We start from the raw sequence: 26398 nt of genomic DNA on the forward strand, positions 1-26398 counted from the left end.
TATCTTTAATATTTTTCATTAAATCGTCAAAACACTTTAAACATATTACATCTATGTCTGTTGCGAATGTAAATAATCGATTAGTAATTAAATTATTCAATTTTTTCCTCAACTTTTACGGGAATCGATCATCTTACACTCATGTCAAAATAATTTCATGATTATAGCAAACATTTTAAATATATGTTTACATAGATTGATCATTATAAATTATAAAGGAATAAAAAAGCAATATTTCTTCATTTAATTTATACATCAAGATATAAATACAAAAAAATTTATTCAAACAATGAATATGAAATTCAAATAAATAATGAACAAAGTTACGCAACACAATGAAATAATATGATTTTATACGTTTTAAAAAAATTTTAATTTAATTAAATTTCGCCTCTTAAATTTCTAGTTTTATTTTTAAATATCTTGATCTTTTAAATATTTTTCAGTTATTCTTTGAAGTTTCTTTTAAAAACGTTCTAATTTTACACGTATGAAATCTTTATATGACATATAAATTACTATTTATAATACAATAGTGTGCGATCTACAAATTATTTTCTATTATATTTTTATTATAATCGTTAAAGATAAAATCGTAAAAAATACTGCCAATGCCTATTTGCAGTAGATCATTTGAAACCTCTTTTTTCTTAAACATAGAACGTTTCAAAAAATATATATACAATTTAAAATATATACAAAATAAACAAATAAAATAAACATTATAAGTAGGATGCAAAACTATAAAAGATAGAATGGCGTGAGCTATTCTTTGTATTTGTCAAAATGTTATCTCTCTCATTTGTTAAGAGTTATCTCTACAAAGACAAATGTAAAGACAAATTATAAATTAAAAGAAAATAAACAAGAGTTCTATAATCATAAAATCATAAGATTGTACAGATTAATATTGACTGTATTTTATAAACAAAAATACGAGATATACTTTAAGCAAAAATTGATCTAAGCATTCTCGTTACTAGACAATCAAAAAAAATCTTTTTCCGTACAGATGCTTCCGTATGCGATGCACATACAATATACATCACAATAATATACGGACACAAATCTCAGGAATTGCCAATAAATTTCTAATTAATTAAATTATTTTCTAATTAATAAAATGAATTAAAGTCCGTGTGTGTTGATTTCCTCTATCAAACATAAACTTCGCCTCTTTTGCTGCCGGCGACAGTTGCTACAGGCGACACGTTCGTGGACAACGTGGAAGACGTTGATCCTAAACCGCTCGAAAGCGACGCATTAGTACACGAGACACTACTGATCTTTCTCGATGTGTCCTGGACCCGTTGATTAGACCTGGAGAGATCGTGACCGAAACTGTTAGTCCTCGGTCGAATGCCCTGATTGCCGGACATCAGTTTGTCCACGATGGTGAGACCATTCGCCATCGAAGTTGTACGAATTTCTCTTGATTGCAATCCCGGCGATTGCGGTAACGACATACTTCTGTCATCGCGACCTAATTGAACGACCGGTGGCGGACCAGGCAACGACGCCGATCGTCTACCTCGCGCATCCGCCACCGCGATATTTTGCCCACCGGGTAGAGCGGCGGTGACAACGTAGCCTAATTTCTCAGGATTCATCAGGATCGGCGAGCGATCGTTGTAACTGTCGAAAGTGGGCGAACTACCATTGCTGCCCATCGGGCTGTTATTGTTATCAATCAATGGTGTCGAGCGGTCCTCCTGACCGGTGATGCTTCCGCTCCTACTACTGCCACTTCCGCTACCCTCTTCCTCGCTGCTGTTGACTTCCGTCAACGTCGCCTGGATGCTGTTACCCTCATTGAGATGCGACATCGTCGCCGTCGCCGTCGTCATCAGACCTAACTGCGTCAGGTGGCTCATGGTAACTGGCGTTAAAGTCACCGGTGTCATCAAACCGGCGCTAGTCAACGTCGGCGAGAGTACGGCCTGTGCCAAGGCCGCCGCGCCAGATTTCCCCGAGGATGGTGTGCTCTCCGTTTCCTGTATCGGCGACAGCACCACCACCGACAGGTCTGTCGGATAATGACCGTTCGCTGGTATCACACCCACCACGCCGGCGCCGATGTTCGCCGCATTGGTGGCCGACAGTGCCAACCTTTGTTCACGGTCGACCACCTCCTTCGTCACATCTGGAGTCGGTATACGCGGCCTGTTCTTCAAGGATACTGGCACTGAATTCAGCTTCGTCATAGTGCCTATAATTAGAAGAAAATCGTCATAACTGTTAAAATGACAGTGATTCCGGATTCGGGATGATCGATTCGAGGACGCGCGTAGAAAATAGGTAATGACATTGCCGATTAAATTAACGATCGCAAGACATTTCCCGTCTAGAGACGACGCCACGGATGAGCGTGGAAATGAGTTTTAGACCATTGCTTTGGCGCCAGACAGGAGACATATCGAGTTATCGTCATCATCGTTGGCGAGAATATAATTACGCGGATATGGTATTTTAACGGTGCTATCTTTCTCCTATCGAGGCTCTCCTGGGGAGAAAAGAATAGAAAGAAGTACAAGGATTCTTTAGAGAGTTGTCTTATTATTGAACTCGAAGGAAATAATTGCAGAAATTGCGGAAATCACGGAGGTCGCACAAGATCAAACATTACGTAATCTCGCGCATACATGGAAGCAATAAAGGAAAAGCTTGCGATTCTCCGAGACTTTCTTTTAAAACGAGTCATGACTCAGAGGAAAAAATGTTCGATTCAAAACGCCCGCACTATCAAGGAAAACATGTTAACGAGATGAATGACAATATTTCAGCATTATGAAAAAAAATATAAGACTGATGAGAAAAAGAATTTTCATATTTCATTTTTTTAGAGATAATTATAATAATTTTAATAATGTATCTTACTTGCAATAATATCATATATCTTTCGTTTATTTTAAATAAAAATAATAAAATTGGTTAAAAAAAGATGGCATGTGTAAATAATTCTTTTATTTTTTTATGTATTTTATGCTAGTCTTTTTTTATTTTTTAAAGCATGTTTAAATACTTTTTTAATTTTCTTTTATTTTTTTATGCTGTTTTAAATTTTATATAAATTTAGAATAATAAATTGACATATATAACATCACGGAATAAATGTATTATTGCATAAAAATATTACGTAATATTCATAATATAACGAATCGTCGTCGTTATAATTTTAATTTTTTGTATAAAATGTCACTTTGCTTTTTTTTATTAAATTTTTTCTTATCGTATTATTCAATTCCTATCATCTTTTTTTCGATATACATACTTTGACGACCCATGCGTTGACTGCGAATGCTCTTGCGCCCCACGAGACGATCATAGAAAGACATTTTGAGATTAGGATTGTTCGTTTGTGGGAGACCACCAGTTTCAGGACTGCTGTATACGCTATTATGTCTGTTTCGTGCAAAGAAACCACCGCCACTGCTATACGTGGTCGAGGAACTGCGTACCGAACCCATTCGCGTGATCTGTCGTTGGAACCATCCGTTCTTCTTTCGTTCTACCAACGGGGTGTCCACACTTTCCTAATAAACGCGACAGATTTAATATTACAATTATTATAAAAATTATGAACATAAATTATGTATATAAATTGCATATCTTTTTATCTTAAATAATAAGAGAATGTGTTTAGATTGAACATAAGAATACAATGTTTACTGCTTATATAAAATTATTTTAATATCGTGCTTGAACAATTCACTTACGTAATCGGCGTACATATCATCTTGATGAGCCTTACGATGATGAACGTGACTATGAATCTGTGTACCTAGCATAACATTTGCATAAAGAGCATCGCTATCTTTTACTTTATAATGCTCCGCGGAGCCTTTGGGTTCCTCTTTTCGATATTGCTCGCTGGCGACCGTGTACGGCAAGTCTTTGGGTACGACTTCGTCCCAGTATTGATCTTTCAGAAGTTCCGGATGTTCCTCGTGCATCTCATCAACGATCATGTAACCCGCCTATTGAGATGACAAGATAAGAAAAATTGCACAAACATAATACATCGAAAGTTAATATAAAAACTAAGATATACGTAGCGAAAAATGTGTCTTTATGTGCACGAATTTTTTTTATTGCAATATCTATTTCAATATAATATTATATATGAAAAAACACATTCATAAGTTTGTAGATTATTTGAATGTAAAGTTAAAATTGTTATAATTATCTACCTTAATATGCCTATCTATCAGCCAGTTCAGCTCGATATCGTCGTCATCTTCGCCGAAGGGATTAATTAACACCTCGGCGACTTTCAGCCATCCGACATAAAAACAAAACTGCAAGAACAATATTGAGTATTCATGAAAAACATCTTAAATATTATGTGAAAAAATTTCCGATACAACATTCTGCAATCAAATGAAGATAATATCAATTATTATCAATTACCTGCAACGTTGTAAAAAATGGAAAATACATGTCCGGCTCCTCATACTTCCCGGCGCTTTGCGCGACAAATTGTCTACCGAGTAAAGCTGAGAAAAAATAGGCGTATAGTGATAGTGTTACCACCTGAAAGTACAATTGAGAGCTCTATGTCAAGAGATTCTTTCCTCTTACATCATTATGATAAAAAAACGGCGATTATGGAACTTTTTCATTTGCATTTATTATTTTGAGAAAAAAAACTAACTACTGATATTAATGAGGAAAATTAGCATATATGATACAGTTTATTTCATTCAAAACTCAGTTTTATTCAAGAGGAAAAATCATGACAGGAAACACACTTGCCACCGGAAATCCCGAGGGCTCGTTGAAAATTATCGCTTCTTATAAGCTTCTCTTTCCATCGCGCAAGTACAGGCAAACAGGTTTAATGAATGAATATCAAGGTCGTTGCAATATCGAGCGCTGCCTTTCCCATCGAAGGTTACCAGGAAACAGTGGTTTATGCAAAAGTATAACGCGACTTACACACGTGCGCGTACAACAAATAAATGTCGCAAATATGAACTTTGAACATTTCGGAGAATCGCCGGTCCAAAGGATTCTTCTCGAATGCAACGCGAAATTATTCTCGAAGGCGTGACGTATCGCGATAAAATTACTGTTCAACTCTCTTGACGGCCTTGACCATGCAACACGTATTGGCTTCGTGTTTCATGCACGATTCATTATCCGCGCTGCATCCGTTGGTTGAAAGGCATGTTTTTAATTAAACTTATTATATTACATGTATATATTATAATAAATGTGCTGTTAACCATAATTATCCAATATGCAATTAAACTTAATTATTAACCTATTGTTTTTTTTATTGACATGCTGTAAATATATATTTTTTCAAAGTATATCATTAAATGTGTTATTTCACATTGTAAATTCTTTATTAATACGATTTATTTAAATATATACATTTTTTTAAATACAATACATATATCTAAATATAAAAAAATATGAATGTAATAAAAAAATGAATATTATTTCTATTGCATATTGTACAGAAAATATGTTAGATTCGGATTAAATATTTCTTTTAAAAACGCGATTCACAGTATCGGCAAGACAGCTTTTTAAAATTGTTTGTTGCACGAATAAGCGAAAACATTTGCAATGTAAACGCAGACGTATGCAATAACATCGAGCATAAAACGAATATATTAATCTTCATGTATCATTATTCGGTGAATACTCTACGGTAATTACGCGTAATCATTTTGCGATTTCACGGAGTATATCAAATCGTACTATCGTTTTGAGAAAGATTTATATCATGATTTATACAAGAAAAGATTACATTCACACACACAAACACAAATTCAAATGTATTATTGCTTTGTTGCCTTTCCCTAATTAATGACAAAATTTGTTCAAAAGATAATTATTTTATAATAGTTTCACATACATAATATCTGTCTACGTTTTAAATATATTAATTATTTTGTATATATTATTTTAAACAAAGAAATTTCTGTTCTTAATTATTTTATATTTTATATTCAAGTACTTGTGACATATTAATGAGTATAATATTAATTATAATATTAATTATAAATTTAATAATAATTAATGAATTAGGAAAAACATTTAAAAATAGTAGAACAAAAAATAGAGAATATTACGAAACATACACATACACACTCAATAACAAAGATCGAGCAAAGCTTCTCCCGACACATCACGTTCATCCAGATTTGCGAAATAGCACAGTTTTAGTTCTTCGAAGATAGCATTTGTACACCCGACAATTTATGAAAGTTAGTTAAAGAACAATTACAATTGCACAATACATGTCGGCTAATTACGAACATGAAATATGTCTTTCTGAGAATGGATCCACTTTACGATCTCAACATACTTAAATATATTATTTTGAATTCTTTGACTAGATAAAGAGAATTACTGTATAATGAAAATAAGATAAAGAAGATTGTCTGATTGTTTAACAAAAATTGCATGTTACAGAGATATATTTCTGCATAATTTTAATTAATAACAAACATAACAACATTTTTTTTCTAAAGAGAACGAAATGAATATATCAAATAAAAAAACAATATAATATATTTAAACTTATTTAAATTTCACCAATATTTGCTTTAAAAAAACGACTAAATAATTTACTCCTGAGATAATGAAATATTTTCTACAATATATGCTTCTTTATATAAATATGATGAATTTTTTTCCTATGTATCTATAGTTCAGTTTGATATCCAAAATTGCAAATAAAATGTAAATAATGTATAGGATACAGTTTGATGCTTTTAATGTAGGATACAGTTGAAGAATTACATAATAAATGCGTCACGCTTGTGGCACTTAAAGCGTGACAATGGCACGATTACTGCAGAACGATGAAGACATTCATATAACATATTCGATATCTGTCAATGACAAGTAGCATTATCGACATATAATTATTCCTTTCACAGTTCTAGCATGAAAAGGAATGGGCAATGGCTATAAAAATAATATTTTCTCTGCTCTTTCTTGCATGTGCAAAAAAGTGCAAAAATCACAGAATAGAGAATTTTATTATTCTTGGAATTGCCAAATGGATTTGTAAGCAGTCTTCACGAACGATTGTCCTCGAGATTTATTTTTCTTATTTATAATTTCTTTGCATTTTATCTATTAGTCAAATTCAATTAATCTGATATCTAACATTTGTTTGTGAATTTATTGATATTCGTAAAATAGATATTTATATGTGTGTATATAAAGCAAAAATATATTTCACAATCTATAGAAATAATACAAATTTTAAAGAAATAATTGCCGTATTCAATTAATACAATTTAATTTCATTCAGCGAAATACTTACCTGAGTGTAGACTAGAGGAACGCAAACAGTATCGTAGCCAATCAGTGCGCCAAGCCTCTTCCGGATATCGCTGAGCTCGACAAGAAGAGTTTGCACTACTTGATCGCTAGTAATTAGGGCCTCCTTCCTCGCCCTGTTAATAATGTTAGTCGCCCAGACGAGCGGCATCCAATACTTGGACATGGCCGCCTTCTTATTCATCATCTCGAAGATTTTCTTCTCCGATTCCATCATCAGACCTGAGGAAAAAAAAGCATCAATGATTGAGCATGAGTTGCTTCGTTATTCGTCCGACTTGAGCGAAAAAACATTTCCGGACGTCCCAGCAGGAGCTGTGTAATTATACAAACTTTCCCCATTTGAGACGTTTGAAAAATTTCTTCAACGAGATATGATATCGTAAATCGTGATCGATATCAGCAAAACCCGCGAATCGGCGATGCAGCGTTAATTAACGAATTCACTAATGCGGTTCGTTAATTAAAGAATTATCAAATAATCAGCATCTTTTACCGACTTTCGCGTACAAACTGTATTTATATACTATCGCGCCTTCGTTTTAGTCAGGATAGGTTCGTGTATGAAATTAAATAAACCACCAACGGATAAATTCTGCTTTATTTTCTAATTAATGATGTATTATATACAAACAATATTCTAGAATTTCATTAAACGTTGTCGCATTTTATGCAAATAAACTTTCTAGAGAAAAAAAATTATGTTTCTACATAGAATTGTATGCCACACTTTTATAAATCAGTTTCTTGATTTTATTTATTAAGAGTAATTAAAATTCTAATACATTCTATAGATTTTTTTAAAATGTAAATGTGAAAAATTGCGAATATGTATGATAAATAAATTTATGGAAAAAATTTAAAATGTTTAAGATTTATAATTTTAATACGTTTTCTGATCGTTGTTTGCCAACATTATATTTGTTTTATTCCTTTTAATATAAATAAATATACTGAATAAATTTATGACATAACGTTGAAGAGAAAAGCGCATCCACGAGAGGAATTCAATTCCTACCTTCAGTAGGAGGGACTTTATTATGAAATGATTAATAGGAATTGCGTAGAAAAAGATCAATTATTTATTATCTGAGAAAATAACAATTGCATAATTGCTAGTAACAAATCATATGAGTCTGTCATAATATCGCATATGCGCTATGGCGCGATGAAGTCAGGAATGTAATAAGAGATAAGCATTTGGTTAATCAATGGATGGTCTCCATCGATGCCAGAGAAGAAAAAAATAATAGTGAGAGGATTTTCATGTGTGGATTTGAATATGAAAGAAAATCGAAGAATCCTCTGATGAATTATCTGATTTGAGATTATACGATATTAGCATATTTCCAATTTTTTCCACACTAATTTTTAACGAGAGATCTTTGATGAATTGGCAATCGAAAAGTTTCTAATGAAAGTTAGTAAAACAAATTATTTATATTCCTGTTGTGTATAAAGCTTGAGATAAATGAAAAACAGTGTGGGTGCAACATCGAAATATTTTACTTTTGTATTTATCTTTTTAGTATTGGTAAATAAATTAACTTTCTCTCTCTCCCTCTTTATTGAAACTCTCCCTCTATATTTACATATTTTCAAAAAATTTGCTTTATAAATTGATTTGTAATTTATTTTTTAAATAAATATAAGTATAATATAATAATTATTTTGATTACTGAAAATGTCAAGGTATAAAGTTTTTCTGTGTTTATTGATATATGTATAATCTTTAGTCTTTAATAAAATATTATCCTCTACAAGCGCATAATTTATTTTAAAATCTATGCAACTTGAAAGTATATCCACTTAATGATAAAATAATTTTAATAAAATAATTTTTTATTGTTATAGCTAAAGTTTCCTATAAATGCATCACCAATTAATAAAGATTATATTCTATTAAGTGCAACTATCGAAATAAAAATCATTTTAAAAATTATAGCAATCACAAAAAATATCTAACTATTAACTAGTAACTATGTGTATATATATATATATATATATATATATATATATATATATATTAACTCGATTAGTGTCCGATCGAGTAACGGAAACATTATAATTTCTTTCGGAGGCGTGTTTTTATTGTTAGAGCAGAAAAGATCACGTATGTCTGTAACTTAGCTGGGGCGATGACCGAAAAAATAAGGCAACCTTCCTGCGGATATCGAAATAACTTACGGCGTCACTCTAAGTCGTTGATCGAAGAAACTGTCTGCGAGATGAAAGAAACTGCGATGGACACGTGTAGATTGCTAATGACGGTACACGTATTCTTTCATTCAGCAAGCGTACGATAGTTGGATCAGATACACGCCTTAATAATAAAAACTGACATAGACAGTCTCCATTCGATTTATAGTAGTTTTATATGTCTTAAACATATAGCATTAGAATTTTTTTACCCAAAAATTATAATTTTACTCATTTTTTTCTGCGCTCGTGCAGTATAATCACGTTCATATTTAGCACACGTTTTATTATTACCATTTCTTTCATGTTTTAGAAATTGTATATCGTATTTTTGCTTTCAGATGTTCTTCAATGATTGATAGATATAATTATTAAAATTTCTACAAAATTAAAAAGAAATGATTTCACAAAATAAGATTTATGTGAAAAACAAGTGTGAAAAATGGAAGCAATAAAATATGTCATCATTGTCATAGCTTTTTAAGCGGAAAATATATCTTACTGTGTACATTTGGAAAACACCTGCAAGCATTGCAGAATATTCAAACTGAAATTATTACCGAGTGATCGATCGATTCAATATGCGATCAGCTCGCCCCATTCGTCACACGACCTTGAGTCGCATGGCATCGTGCACAATAAGCCCGAGAATTTGCAGGCGGCCACTGAAAGTAACGGCTGATAATTCATCGAATGACTCATTCGAGTTTCGCGATACGTTATTGGCAGCGAGGACCAGATCTGCCGGATGTGTTGCAAAATCCTTGCTCAGCATACAAGTGTAAAATCGAATTATAAATATGTATACATTAAAACGATGACGTGCAAAACATCAGCGTGTCGTTTAATTAAAAAAAAACAAGCACTTGATATAAATTCAAAAAATATATATTTAATCTCTGTGTGCGCTTTCACGTGCTATCTTTTGTCAGCGGTTTGCGATTTTTACGTGAAAAATTTGCGGCGCCGTGCGCTTCAAAAATTTCGAAAGCGTCCACAGCCATAAAGGTAATTTATATCCACTTTCACAGGTTTCAACGGGTAGCACGAATTCGTGGGATGATTCGTCCGCTTAATTTGCGCGTCAGTATTAAATTTACCGGTTGAAGCGAAACGCCGTGCAAAATCCAGCGACATAACGTCATTACTCTCATCTATAGAATATCTGTTTACTTCTCTGGAGATAAGAGTTACTTAATGCCGTTAGCATCTGTTAATAGAAGCAAATCGACGCTAATTAAGAAAGCCTCTGATCGCATTTATACGTAGTTTCCCGACCCCATAGTTGTTTACATTAAATTATAGCTCGTAAATCATAATCATCGTGTATCAGATCGTAGACTCGTGACGTTCGATATAAAACTTGATGCGCATGTAATGAGTTTAAATCTGGATTAGCAACCAGCTTTCTTCGTAGCACTTATGCCTCGACCGACATGAATAAACAGTTAATATAATTATAGAACATAGAATTAAAGTACGCACGAATGCACAAGAAAATACCTCGGCGTCTAAATATAGAATATTTATTATGAATATTTAATTATGAATATTTATGTAATTAGTTAGAATATATAAAATAAGTAAAAATAAATAGAAATGATATAAAGTAGTTTTTGCTTGGACATCTAAGATACAATCACTGTACAACGTAATAAATTTATAATGTTTCAAACAGTCCATAATCTACCTTTTTTTATTTCAAAGAATATTTTTTACCTAGAGATATGTATATTTCGAATAATAGTAAATAGAAATGGTGTTAACGTAAAAATTATGTAGAATTGTGTCTCGAAACAAGTGGATTTCTTTTCTGAAGTGATTACTCGACGCTGCAGGCAAGATTCTAAAAAATTGCATCCAAGTGCATTCAAATAAAATAACTACGGTAGAGAAGAAGTGGTCCCATCCCGTCCTAGCAGAATGTTTACCCCGGGACCTCATCGGTTGCAGACGAGGATGAGCAAGATAGCGAACAAGATAGAGCACCTCAATGCACAACGAATCCGGGTAGAAGGATGCTCGGCAGAGGTCAACAAACGCGGGGATCCTTGCACTCTCGACAGGCAAGGTCGTCATGAAAGTAAAAAATATACCGAGCTCCTTCAGCCCTCCCCTCGCTCTTCGCACCCTTGCTAGCGCGCCGTGACGATGCTGAAAAGCATCCTTCGCAGAAAACCAGTCCCCCATCCGGTCCTTCTTAACACTTCTTAAGTACAGTTTACAACGCAGAAACCCGCGAATGCGGATGTTTCGTATAAAAGTGTCTCGAGAGGAATCTCGATGGGCCATTCAAGTAGATACGATAATATCGTTATCGTTTATCTACAAAGTAATGTATAAAATAATAATAAAAAATCTGTGGTTTTTTTAAATTAAAAGTATTTCCGCTATTCATTTTATCAGTACGAAACTGCCATATTTAAATAATATTTTAATATGTTAAATTTTCTTATAAATAATCCTTTAATATTTTAAGATTTTAATAATATTTTAATATATATTATATTAAATATTATTTAATTTATATTTAAAATATTATCTGACAATTATAAAATATTATTTAATATATACTATTATAATATATCAGACTAATAGCAACTTTTCTAGAAATGAGTGTTTTCTAGTTATAATTTAATATCATTCAAATTTGATTTTTTATATTAATATAATGCAACAGAAATATACTTGATAAAATATCAATATAACAAATATATTTCGTTAGATTTCTATAGGATTGAGTTAGGAAAAAAAAGAGAGAAAAATTAAGAAACAAATAAAACAAAATACTCGACCGACACAAATCTCATCTTGCTGAGAGACACTTCAATTTGTTGAAATTCCTCGCGCGTAATAATAAACCTCTCGCATATGAATAATGGTACTTTCTGCTGCACGATACGGTGCATTTGTAGCCGAGCTAGGTCGCAGACTTGGCGCCAGTGAAAATACACTGATTAGGAAATATTCCCGCGTAATTAGAGGCGAGCAACTTTGAGCTACTCGACGCGCGTCTTGCGGCGGATGTGCGCTGGATGTCAATAGACCGTGTCTGCCAAAGAGAAAATCAACGTCCAAGTCAATACGCGTCTGCATTATTCGCTCACGCGCGTGGTCGATCCTCGCAATCGTACAACACACGATGCGCCATTAACGATTTCACTATCATCCGAACGACACAAAAGCTCGCTCGCCAAATGCAAAACTTCTCCGCCCGTAAGAGAAACTTATGAAATTTTCCATGACTAAGTAGATCGTAAAAAACTCCATCAAAGTATAATTTTCCATGATGAAAAAAGCAATCCATATGTGAATCAAATTGGACGAAATGGTGATAGAAGTCAATAATAAAATATACATTTAGAGGATTATATATATTTTATATATAATTGTTCTTAATCATCTCTTAAGTATAATAATTTAAAGATTTTTTAAATTTATTTTTTGTGGGAAATAAATTTAAAAGATTTACCTTTTCTTATTTTTTTTCTTTTTTATAAATAGAATCATCTAATATCCAAGTCCTGCTACAAATTATAGATTGTAAATAGCCTTCAATGCCAATAATTGCTAAGTGTTGCATACATATGTAAATTTTGCAATGAAACATAACAATTTTTTTTATTTAATATATTTCTGTAATATTATCATATTTTATAGGAAGCCAAGCATGAAGAATTTCAATATATTTTAACGATAATATTTGCATTATTTATACTTCATTTAAACTGTAATAAATATATAATTATCTCTGATAACTACACATTTTTTAACTTCACTTTCAAAACGGAAAGATTGCATATATTTAAATCAGTTTACATTCCGCAGACTAATCGGTAAAAGAAGTGACAGGCATTCCTAATTGTTCTGTAGTGTGGAAACGAAACTTTTGTGCGAATCACGTTAATCAAATGTAATTTGCCAATGTCTAGTCTAACTGACTTCACATCCTGAATTATGTAGTTGCAAATGCAACGATACCATGTGCATGAGAATTGAAAATGTTCAATTAAAATTACTGTAAAACGTAGTTAATTTTGAACACGACGAAAAGAATTTGCTATCAATAAAAAAATATCGAATAATCGCATACTAAATAAAGAGAAATAAAAAGAATTTCTCGCTTTACGTAATAATCAAAGATTTCGTAATTTTTCTCTCTCATAATATTTTGTCCCGCGAATAAATTAGTTCGCCCAAAGGAGGGAAGGGTGGCGGGGAATGCATCGTATTTTCGCATGTGTCATGCGGGAGAGGTTCAACGGCCGTCAAACGATTAAGAAATCTTATATTCCGAGAGTCCAACGCGTTTCTCCTCGTTCTCTCGTTTCCCTCATTTAGGTGAGCACGGTCAAGATCCGACCTTCCCCAAGGCCGATGTCTACGGAACGTTACGCCGAGACAAAGTTGACAGATTTTCCGCTCTTTCGAGGCTGGCACCCAGTTGAGGATATAACTAAGTTCACGTGACCTAGTCGCACAATATAACTGTTCCTCGAGGAACTCGAGAATGTCAGAGAGTTCTACGAATAAACCGCGGAGGAATCCGTTATCCGTGAAACATCAATTACGAGGGACTTCGATTTATATATATATATATATATATATATATATATATATATATATTTTCCTTTCTAGATTAAATGATTCGCGGCGTTCGTGACATTCGCCGTGAGAAAACGCCAATTTTACTGTGCATATAATTGCGCGTAATGTCGCCTTTATATACTTGGCGAGATTAATTAATACCCATAGATTTCTTCTCTATTTTGCCTCGGTTACCGTGAAATTCTTTCGAAACCCGTCGGCAGTCTTTTCTGCCTCTTATCTGATCTACGCGATGGAAGTATGCTCTCGAAGCTACTATATCCGGACGTAATTATTTTCTTGCCGATTGAGCCCGCGCCGCCGATCGTCTGGTATAATCGCGGAGAAATTCTGCCTGGGACAATAATTTGTTCTAAATATAGGTAACGCGTGCTGCGCGCCCATCAGCGTATTACGTCCGTCGAACTTGCATGGAGAAAGGAAAAAGAGGAGAAAGAGGGAAAAGAAAAGGAAGAGGAGAAGCGCGAATTCTTGAGTTTCTTGCTTTGCTCCCGCCGACGTGGCCCCAGCCTGAGGACGCCACCGATGATGATAATTATGACGATCTTGATGATAATGATGATTATGATGATGATGATGATAATGATGATGATGATGATCACTAGCAGCGCGATCCCCGCAGCCTCCGTGACTGGCGGAGATGCTGAAGGAAGCGAAATAGCTGCGTACGTATCGTCAGCAAGATACCGGCGAGTCTAGCCGATTACCACCTGCAGTCGCGGCTAGATTATGGCTCCCATTACGCTGGCTATATTTAACATCTAGTCTCGTGCGATCTAACTGCAATGATTCTTACAGATCCCAAGATAACTTCCACAATCGCTCGCGGCCGAGTTTCATCCTGGCATCCGACAGAGCAACACGAGGATTGCTCTTGAACAAATCTAACAGATCCGCCTCGCACGGATTGACGGACAGGCGTTTCGCGGAAAAATTATAATTCCATCTAGGTCCCATTAACCTGCTAGCAGCTAGTGCATTTACTACCTATGCATGGCGTATTATTAATGCACGAGTTTCGCGTGCTTTTCAAGTGGCTAAGTGATATCTATGACGGAGCCTGAGGGAAGAGCTCATCGTGTTAACGGTGAAAATCAATGGATAGTGATACGGAGAGAAAAGAGAGCAAATAAGGCCCGCAAGAAGATCGACCAAGACTTATCGAGGAAATCGAAGACACGACCGGTGATTATCTTATCGAACGGCACGCACGGCAGCATCTCATCAGATCGCTCATAATCGCGCCGGGTTATTTCTGCATGCAGAAGAGAGGGAAAGAACGACATACAAGAACGATGCGCGGGACGAGGACGAAGAGGTTGAAGCGGGCAAGAAGGAACGTCTGCTCGGCACCAGGAATAGAAACGAGAGATGTTGCCGCAAGAAGCAGGTCCGGTCGCGCTGCAAAACGAGAAGATCACGCCGGAAAGGAAAAGGAAAAGGACGAGGAGAATTCTCTGGCGCCGGCGCTCCGGCGTTTCTAAGCGCGATCGTTGAAAATTACCTGGACGCACGTGAAAATTGCCTGGCGGCGTACGAGATACCGTCTCGTGGCGCCTGACGATTTTCAGATTGCAATTCCCCGGGGAGAATCGGTACACGTGGATAATTTCGTCTACTTTCAAAAGACGTTTCGAGATTTCTTCTCATCGCTATATAATTTCCCGCGGTCGTTCTCCGTTGCAGCGACAAGGCGACTTTCCGTTCTTGAGAATCCAAATGCAATTATAAAAGGTTTAATACAAAAATCTTATATTCGTGAATAAAATTTTCAAATTATTTTTTTTATCATTATTTAATTTGTTTAATTTTATTTAAAAAATTATTAAAAATGTGAGATGCAGAAATTATAAGTTTATGTATTTTCTTGTTGGAATTGGGCTTTTTTTATAATGTGCTTCTTAAACCAGCATGTACCGAGTCATAGCGACATATTTATTTTATGTCTTTCACAATACTTGATTGATGTCACCATCGATGGTTCATCGTGCACGCAAATGTATGAAATCATTTTGAATGACGTTTGTTGCAATTTTGCGTCGGCATATCTTTCTCAGAAAGATATCTGTTGACTGCAATTAATTTTGCGAAATTTATTATTTGCGTCTTTATCATATTAAATGTGCAGTACATTATTTATTGCGCAACTTTGTATATTGATTAAAGATATGGAGAAGTAAAGAAAAGATTGATTAGAAATTTATTCCTTGTCTTTTACGCGCTATATTTTCATACACGTGTTATTCTATTTTAAGCTTCAATGCGATATTTACTTTCACGATGTAACATACATTTTCTTCACCGGAAATATGTTGTTTGTTTGATTTAATATAAGTTTTTGCATCATCTTTGCGCAATCTGTTTGGCTTGTAATTTCGCCTTTCGTGTTCGAAAACATTATCATAAAAAGTGTATTTCAAGAAGAAAATAATTTTATAATATTGCGTTTTTCTTTTACATTTATTTGACTAATTTTTTGCTTTTGCCTTTTTATATTAAAAATTCTAATTTTTTAATTATCTATTTATTGAATACATTTTGCATATATTAGAATATATTGTGGAAAATCTGAAGCTAAAAATGCAGTTATTCTTTTCACATTTAAATTATTTTCATTAATTTAAATTGATGTAAAATCATCAAAATAATAAATATATTTTATATTCAATCATTTAAATGTCGATTTAATGTAAAAATTCAGAAAATATGTGTTCTTTTTTGCTGATATCAAAGTAAACTTTATAATATTGCGACACACACATTTTAGCATACATATACTTCCTCATTCTTTCTTCAGATGCATACAAATAATGTTTTGCTTGCGCAATGTATGAATTGTTATATACTTTGTAATGCACGTGCCATAAGAGAATTCTTAACGTTCCATTTTTTAACTTCAGTTTCATCATTTAATCATGATTTCTTTATATTAACGATTATTTCCAATAAAATTAAATAAAATGACATCATTCTATTTATGGAAAAATGCGATGTATTTTTCACACATGCAATAATGGAACTATTACAGAACAAGCTGCCAGACCAATCTTGTTTTCTAGTTAGATCCTGTTCGTCTCCTGAGAACGAGCTTCTTTGCCGTAAACGCGTCGTGCATTTCTTTCGTGGCATCGCCATAAAGTTAATCATTTCTACGAAAGAATAGGAGTTCTTATCGTAGATTCCACTATTTATTCCCTGCTCGAGAGATGGACGGTATTCTCATGTTCATGAAACATTCACAGTTCTCACATTGAAAAAATGCAAGCTATTTCTGGAACGGAGCAGCATCCGCTGCAGCAGCCGGGTGGTAAAAATATAAAAACTAAACATCTCGACATGCGGGCTTCTTTAGAGAGGACGATAGATGTTGCGGAAACGTAACAATTCAAATAATGTGACAATCCAGAAAATAAATCTTACGTGTCCGGGTAAGATAAAAATTGATAACCTGAAAGAATCACTCGATAAATTGCGCGCGTTTTATTCAATCTTTGCCGTACCGTTAACACGTGACTTTGTTCAGGTACAGGTCATTATTTTGCACGATAGCTAAAGTCACCAAACTACACTTGCGCATTTTTATTATTTATTCATGAATAGTGTAAAGAAATTTGATCGATCGAACTTGACGTATCTTCCACATCTACGCTATTCATGAATCATAAGCAAATCGCAAAGACAAGGTCTAGCATAACAGAAGCGCAGGACTTTTAATGATCGTGATATCGCTTGCGATTGCATTCGAAGAGTGGCGAAAAAGACAGAACTACCAGGCTGTCCTTGCGCCAGGCTGTCATGGCATAAGCGGCGGAGCAACATTATATTATATGTTTATGGATGACGTGGTGAACGGCTTTGTCTGCCGACACACGCCGACTAATGGAACGGCGACATGTAATGTGATAAGAAAGCCGTGTGCTTCGGCACAAAGAAGAAAGCGACCTTTGCTCAATGCAGGTGCGACATTATTATCTTCATCCGTTGCATTCATCAGTGGCAAGAATAGCTGGACAACTAACGAATTATAAAAATTCAAGCGATCGTACTATTGTCAACGTTGTAATTATTGATTGTATTACTGGCTGTTGAATGATAGTGAGGAATCATAATTGCGTAATGAGAGATTTGTCAATTTGATCCAGACCTACACATGTTTTTAATAGATCATCAATGATAATAAAAGAAGCAATGATGATCTCGAAAATATTTTATAAAATACATCTCTCTCCTATGCTTTAATTTTAAATATTACACTATGATTAATATTGGAAAGCGAGAATCTTGAAGGAGTATCTATACGTATCCCGTAGTTTGCATGCTAATGTTGCTTAAACATATATTCCAAAAATATAATTTACTGACCTACATCCACCATGTGCTGAAGCGTCGGGAAACGCCTCTTAACCCGAAGCGAAATTCTTTGCAGCGTAATGACGTACGCGAGCACAGCATACCTCACGATGTTACGTCTCATCAACCGCCCCCGTTCATCCTAAAAACAGACATACAAAAGAACGTTAATTATACTTTGCATATCTCATTGATAAACTTAAGATATAGGCCTTCAATATATTTATTTTCTTATTAAATTTAATTTATTCCCTTTGCGTAACTAATATTTTCACAAATAATATAGATTGTTTTAATTGACTAGAAATTATATGTTTTCTGAGATTTTATTTTTAAAAGTTTCATTTTTTAATTCAACTAATAAAGATTTTTAATTCAACTAAAGATTATACATTTTATAAAAATTTCTTGAAATACAAAATCATATCTCTTTTGAAATATATTTTATTATTATTTATGTATTAAGAGATTTATTTAGCTAGAAACAATTTTTATTGTTTTAACTATATTATATACAATAAAATATTATAACAATATTATTAATATTATTGTAACATTGCAGCAATATTGCAATATTACTGCAATATTACTGCAATGTTTTGTGCTGTATAGGATAGATATATACATAGATAACATATTCGAATAAAATATATTCGTAAAGATATGATTTTTATTTTTAAAAATGTAAAATATGTTAATCTTTATTAGTTAAATTAAAAAGTTATACTTCTAAAAGTTTAACTTCTAAACATAATTTTTAAGTTTTCTTTTATAAAATGTTTCCTTTTAAATAAAATTAAACATATGAGAGACAATTTTGATGCGCCATATATACGCAAAAATTCATAAAAATCATTTCAATAAAGATGTCGTGAATTTGCAATAAATCGGTATCGGCGAGAATGGCGTTGACTTCAAAATTTATTTCCAAACGAATGCCAGACACGTTTTCATGTCTCGTACATACTTTCCCCTTGTTTTCTTGGCCAGACATTACGAACGCTCCCGCCCCCGCAAACACGTTCGCTGCATACACCACCGTTTAAACTGTTCTAGTATTAATCGCAGAAAACCTGGTGGCGCCTGCTGTTTCTCCTTTTGTTCTTGGACATTGATGTGCACTTTTGTAACCGATCGCACGTTTTATAATCCACCGACGGTCGCAACTGCTTGGCAGAATGTCAAATTGATCGGAAATGGACGTGGGGTTCTTCCGTATGTGCAAAATTATAATTGTAAAATAATATGATAAAAAATATAACAAACGTTTTCATGTCCGATTCATTTATCAAAGAATTGCATAATCGAGATATTCCGTAGATCTTTTATAAAACTTTATGTACATGAAATAAATTAATTGTTAAGAAATCAATGCGTTTAAAATGTGCTTAATTTGTATTAAAAATAAATTTTCGTAACGTTTTACACATTACATTGATATTAAAAACTTAGTTAAGGCTGATATATAGATTAATTAAGAAACATCGGTTTCTATCTTTATGAGATTATAAAGTATTTTTTTCTTTCTGAAAACAAGATACGCGAGTCAATATTTTATAATCACAAATTGATTGATCTATCTCTACGGACTCATTCCTCGCGTTCTTTAATGATGATTAGCTAATAAACCTTCTTGGACACGTAGAGCTCTCATAAAAGATTGCGCCAAGCATTACTGATTACAATTGCAATCACGTTGAAAAATATTTCGAAATGATAACAATGTTTAATTCTAGAGATAAAGTTTTTTCTTCTTTTCGCATTTCTGGCCTTTCCGAATTGGATCGCCATCCGATTTTCGGATACCACGTTATCTCCTCAATGGCTTCTTCGTCACCTTTCATTTGCACGTAAAATGAAAGACGAGTGTACATGCTCTCTTCCTCAAAATTCTGCGATTTACCGTCGCGCGTGTAAAAATGCCCGACTCGGCAGCTTGGAAATGATCCGACCGTCTCGTCTCGGGACTTGCATCCCAATTAGATTTCAATGAAAGGCACAGCCTGTGTTGACCGTTGCGGTACCGCTCATTCACAAATCGAACACTCTGTATTACGCGATTACATGACCACTAATGTACGTATAACTGTGAGTTTGTTCCGTGGCTGAAGGACCTTGTCCCCCACCTACGTGCAAAAATTCCATCGGAGCTCTTCTTAGAGATCTATTGCATTCTAAGCGTGCAATTGTACACATCTTACGCTGTGTTTCGAAAATTTACGAAACACCGTACCAATCAATTACAATAACTGAGGTATCGTGTAATTTTAATTTTTTCAAGTTTTAAAAATCATAGATAGACTTAGAGATAAGAGATTATTTTTCCATTTTAACTTTATATTTTTTAGCGACACATAAATGTATCTATTTTTTTCTGACATATTAATTTTACTTGTAAATAATGTAAATTAAATATTCTTGTGATTCTATAAATTTATTGATGAAGTCAAAACAATTACCGCAAATCGAGATGTTAATCGATTGTTAATCGATAATCCGTGAATCATCGATTAAAGAAGTATATAAATAATGCTTCTCGTATAAAGATGAAATGACAGTCAAAGGTGATAAACGGAATGCAGCGAAATTTATGCGGTAATGCAAGTGCTTATATCTTTCCTCGTTGTAATGTATAATAATAAACATCAGAAAACCATGTCTGCAAAAATACTTCGATATTTCATCGTGTTCTGCAACGTAATGCAACAGCTTCCCCTTCCTCTCTCTAATTTGCTTAAAGACCTACGATATTTTAACAAAAATAACTGTATACTTGATAGGACATCGTGTATAATCAAACCGCTTTTTCTCGATACTTTCTCGAAAATTGTTGCATTCTGAATACCTGCTCCGTTCAGTTCAGTATCTGAAATTAATATTGGTCTAAACGAGGAAGGTGAAGAGGGCAAGTTACATAACGAAACGATTAAATCGATTTAGTGGCGATTGATCGACTCTCACTCTATTAGTGTAACGGCGGTAACAATTGGAGGATTATATGTTAAATATGTAAAATATAAGTTTAGCATTCGATGCTTAATCAATGGATGCTACATATATTTTATTAAATTCAGAATTATGAACGGTGAAATTATGAATCGTTAAAGAAGAATGTTCGTATGTATACGTGTATATATGTATGTATGTGCGAAATATGCTCGATGCGTAGGTTCATCGTAGGTTCTTTTTCGCCACGATACGTTGCACTTTCACTCCGATACTGAGTCATTGACCAGAGCTGAAAGCTTGCATCGAATTCACTGTCCAAATTGAAGCTCTCCTACTCTCTACAGAATCATCGAAGAATTAAAAAAAAATAATTAACCATTAATTGTATTTGTTGAATATAAATAATTAAATATTGTGTGTTTGTAAAGGAAAAATTGTTAAAAAAATTTAGAACTTTAAAAAGATGTATTTTGAACTTGTATGTCATAGCTTTAATTATATAGAAATTATCCAAATAATTATATTTTATACTTTAAAAATAAATGAGTGACTAAATATTACGCCTTTGTAAAAGAAAAATTGTTAAAAAAATTAAGAACTTTAAAAAGATGTATTTTTAGCTTGTATGTCATAGCTTCAATTGTATAGAAATTATCTAAATAATTGCATTTTATTTTTAAAATAAATGAGTCTTATCGTTAAATAACTATAGCTATCACTATTAAATTACGTATATAAATGGGACAAAAGTCAAGGTTCTGACGAATAATGCATGTCTTGGGAACTTTTCATTTTTCATATTCATATATTAGTTACGCAAAAGAATGAAAAAGTGAATCCACCAAGCTGCCAATTATAGGATCATCGTCCCGCATATTTTTTCGCTTCTGGACGTAGCGTGACTAGGTTGGCATTTGCTTAGGTTAACGACACCAAAACGTGTCATGGCAATTCATTAGCGTAATAAGACCGAGCGTAACACGAGCGACTATCAAGGCTATATTTATTAGGCTACTATGAGTCTTCCCATTCAAAGAAAAAGAAAGCATTATTTCGTTAGAAAGACATTTCTGTTTGAAATTTCTTTAAATTTTTATCTAATCGGGAGTCTCGTTTTTATCGCAACAGTTCGCGAGCGAAAATAACGTTTATTCTTCCACGAAGAACGCTCCGCTACCACTGTATTTTTAATCACAATGGAAACCAACAAGAGAAGTCTCTTCTCGACGGGCAGGTTCTACTTACATTTCCAGGAATGGCGGCGCTGATGAAGAGGGCCAGATTGTCTGGCCAGGGCAAGAGCTTGTATTGCTCCCACCACCTTTTCACAACAAGGCTCACATAGAATCCCAAAACGAATGACATGGGTATGGATTCGCTGGAATTGCCGAAATAATAACGGATCTTTTCGAAAATTCTGCAAAGAAAGAAGAAGAATATTTTTTTAAATACAATTTTTCTTACACACATGCAAAATTACTCCAATTTTTATTCTGCACTTTATTTTTCTCTCTTTATTTTCTGCACTCTTTTTATTTTCTTGTTTTAATATTTTAAAATGTAAATAAAATTTTCTACTTATTTTAATTATATTACTTAAATTCTTGAATTTACATATGTTATTATATAATTAAGAAATATGAGAGACTAAAGAAGAAAATAATTTAAAAATATAAATTAAAAAATATTTAATGAGAAATAGTAGAAAGCTAAATTAAATTTTCTTTCTTTCTTATTCTATCGCTAAAGTTTATCACATATAAGATAGAATTTTCTGTGAACTTACACATAAGTGGAGCAAGGTTAAAGTGATATTGTCACTCACCATGATATTTCTATCGCACTTACGCTTTAGTTAGTTTTAGTTTATATTAAGTGCTAATCGATATTAAATAAAAATTTTTGTCTTTGCAAATGATCGCGAAACCGCATATTTGCTTCATCGAAAGCATTCGAGATAAGTCTGATTCTCAACTCTTCGACGCTCTGTTCATCAATGTCGGTTATTGCCTCCCAGTAAATCGTTTTAAAGAAAAGTAATCACCACGTATAAGTAGCCATATTCATCTTTACGACTTTGCACATCAAGTTTGAGCGATTAACGCGCGATTCCAGGATCTTCCGGTAAGTAGGTTTATGTTGGAATTTCCGCAAGTATAACTGGTACCGCATTCGCACTCTTGAGGTAATATTGACTTACCGTTACCTGAACGTACAATATCATGGCCACGAGAAACTGATATTGTGGTAACCATACGTAATTATTTGAGAAACGTAGTGGTATAAATACTTTCGCCAAAATACAAGACATCCAAAAATAATCTGAGAGTATAAAAATATTTTTCAAGATAACACATTGTGCGAAACAGCAAGGATATTTAACATTTAACTAAAAAAGGTAACAACAGAAAGTGATAAAAGTTTTTTATAACTACGTGGAAGGTAGTAATTCTTAAATAAATTTAAACGCGAAAAGAATTTTAGAGTCTTAACGAAGGACGCGATTAATCTCGCAGCCCACTGCATGCAATCCTATTCAACAATGTTGGGTCGCTCATCCTTTTAGGCATGTTGGACCATCCCTGCAGTTCTAAATTTAGCGTGGACTCGAAATGATTTAAAGGAGAAATCTTTTTTACATTCTTGAGTTTTTTTATCTCCCTTTTTCAGCCTCACATAAATAACAGGTTATGCTTTTATGCTTTTTTTAATGCCGAGCACGAACGCTTCTCTAACACGTTCCCTGATATATCGTGATGTGTATCATACAGGATGCATGAAAAAAATCCTTTCAAAAAATAATAATAAATAATATAAGATGTTTCAAAAGTATAACTATACACATCTCAAATATCTTTTAAATATTAAAGATTACTTATCAAATATTAAAAAAGATTACTTATCAAACATTATTAATAAATTAATCTTTTTTTAAAAATGATGTTAGAAGTGACTTCCATAAATATGTAAACTTATGCTTTAACTTGTTTAATTTTATTTTGTTAATTTTATTTTTTCTTCAACTCTTCTGGTAATATAACTGATAAAATCTCTAAAAACAGCTTCAAGCTTTTTACGCTCTTATTAATAAATGTGTTATTAATTAAATAAGTTAGTAATGGCTATATAACAATTTTTTAAACACTTTGTATAATAAATAAAAAATAATTTCATGTATCACATATAATTCATGGACGCTATATTTATACGCAAGCATCATAATTCCGTAAGTATAAATGTATCATCATGTATCAGTTATATATTCAAATATATATTTTAATATTAGGTAATAATATAAGAACATTAGGCAATAATTTTTTTATAATTATACAGTTTATTTTATTTATTTAAATGTACAATAAACCTTCGTACGTTGCTTAATTCCTTGGTTCTACAATCGATAATCAATTGATCATCGATCATCATGAAGGCAGAAAAAGTTACTGAGAGTTCTGCATGACAAAAAAATCCAATGATGAATAAAAAGAGGATATTGTAAATTTTTGAACATTAGTCGATGAAACGCGACCGTGATCGAGGTGCCGGAATCTTTAGATTTGCCAACAGACCAAGGTTATTGTTGTATAGGTTTATCTACATCCATAAAATTCGGTTATAGCAGATACAACTACGCACCATAGCTGGCCGAACATGAATAACGCCACTGAATTCAGCATTATGCACGATAAAAACGCGACCAACGAATTGGTAAATAACAGAAAATGCAAAATTATTGCTGTTCACCTTCCACGCTCAAGAGATAAAGATTACCTGTGTTCCAATTTTATTCATATGTGTGTTTTTTATGTGTATGTGTGTGTATGTGTGTAATATATTTGTTTTCGGTTGTATACTGCCTTGAATTAAAATCTGGCATTATCGTCTGAAACGATTATATATTTGCAAAAAAATAAAATTAAAATTATTGTTATTATATATTAATAATCACACGTCACACAAAAGATGAGAAGATTTATTTCAACGACATGCATCATTTCGCTAATATCAATATAAAAAAAATATTTTACTACGAAAGATATCTTTTTATCTATACCCTTTTTGAAATTCCAACTTGCAGAGAACAAAATTTATGAAAATTATTGTTTAATTCCAGGGACATGCATATTTACTCACACCCGCTGCTGGTCATTGAGCACGTATCGATATGTAAAATTGATGAGGTAGTAAAAGAACAGATACGCCAGTAGTTCCCGCCAAATTAACTTGTAAACGGAGCCACGCCATCTGCAAAAAAAAACCAAAAAGTTAATTTAAATAAATATTAATTTCATATAAATATACATGTAATTTTTTATAGTATTAGAAATTTACTTTTCTTATTTTTGTGAATACAGACACTCATTTTATATTAAAATTAATCATATATGTGTTATCATGATCAATATTTATGTGTTATTTGTATAAACAATAGACAAAGTTGTATAATAATGACTTATTACATTTTATGAAAAAATTATATTTCTTAGTATATTTTTTTCATATTATATATATAAATATCCATATTACGTGAATGTTTTTAAAGAAAAAAGTGGTTTGAAGCAGTTGCACTGATTAAGAATTATGTATTCATTCAAGCGCTTCGTATTAAAACTAAGAATGAATTATTAGCAGTAAATATTCGTAATAAAACTTTGCCTATAAATCACGGTACGGTGACTATATAAAGATTCATCATTCTCGTGTCGTAAAAACGAACGAAACTAGTCGCTCATTCTCGAGCATCAGTCGAACTTCCTCATTGTGCGAATAAACTTGGAAGTATCGGCCACCAGATGTGCTCTTTTCTCTTTTTGAACGTCCCCTCACTTTTACTTAAATGTGGGATGCATCAGCGCTTCCTTGATTCTAACATATTAGTCATGATAATAAAACGTTTCTGCACGAGACTGTTCGCTTAATAAATCCGCTGATTTATTGACTAATTTCAAAGTATTACGAATATTAATAAAACGGCGATGCGTCA

At 33.1% G+C, this 26398-nt stretch overlaps 1 protein-coding gene across 1 annotated transcript in view; it reads right to left on the reverse strand.

Annotated features, from left to right (window-relative positions):
• Nucleotides 1-725: 725 nt before the first annotated feature.
• Nucleotides 726-26398, reverse strand: part of LOC105256804 (bestrophin-3) — a 47117-nt gene continuing 21444 nt past the window's right edge. Inside the window, exons 2-10 of the mRNA XM_011267039.3 lie at nucleotides 25549-25659; nucleotides 22660-22831; nucleotides 18478-18607; nucleotides 7292-7530; nucleotides 4411-4533; nucleotides 4191-4298; nucleotides 3717-3977; nucleotides 3272-3533; nucleotides 726-2209 (exon numbers count right to left, since the gene is read on the reverse strand). Coding sequence (XP_011265341.1) covers nucleotides 1158-2209; nucleotides 3272-3533; nucleotides 3717-3977; nucleotides 4191-4298; nucleotides 4411-4533; nucleotides 7292-7530; nucleotides 18478-18607; nucleotides 22660-22831; nucleotides 25549-25659 — 2458 coding nt within the window. The 3' untranslated portion in view covers nucleotides 726-1157. The remainder of the gene's footprint in view (nucleotides 2210-3271; nucleotides 3534-3716; nucleotides 3978-4190; nucleotides 4299-4410; nucleotides 4534-7291; nucleotides 7531-18477; nucleotides 18608-22659; nucleotides 22832-25548; nucleotides 25660-26398) is intronic.

This window comes from Camponotus floridanus, unplaced genomic scaffold (assembly GCF_003227725.1).
Source record: "Camponotus floridanus strain SB8 unplaced genomic scaffold, Cflo_v7.5 scaffold50, whole genome shotgun sequence".
Lineage (NCBI taxonomy): Eukaryota > Metazoa > Arthropoda > Insecta > Hymenoptera > Formicidae > Camponotus > Camponotus floridanus.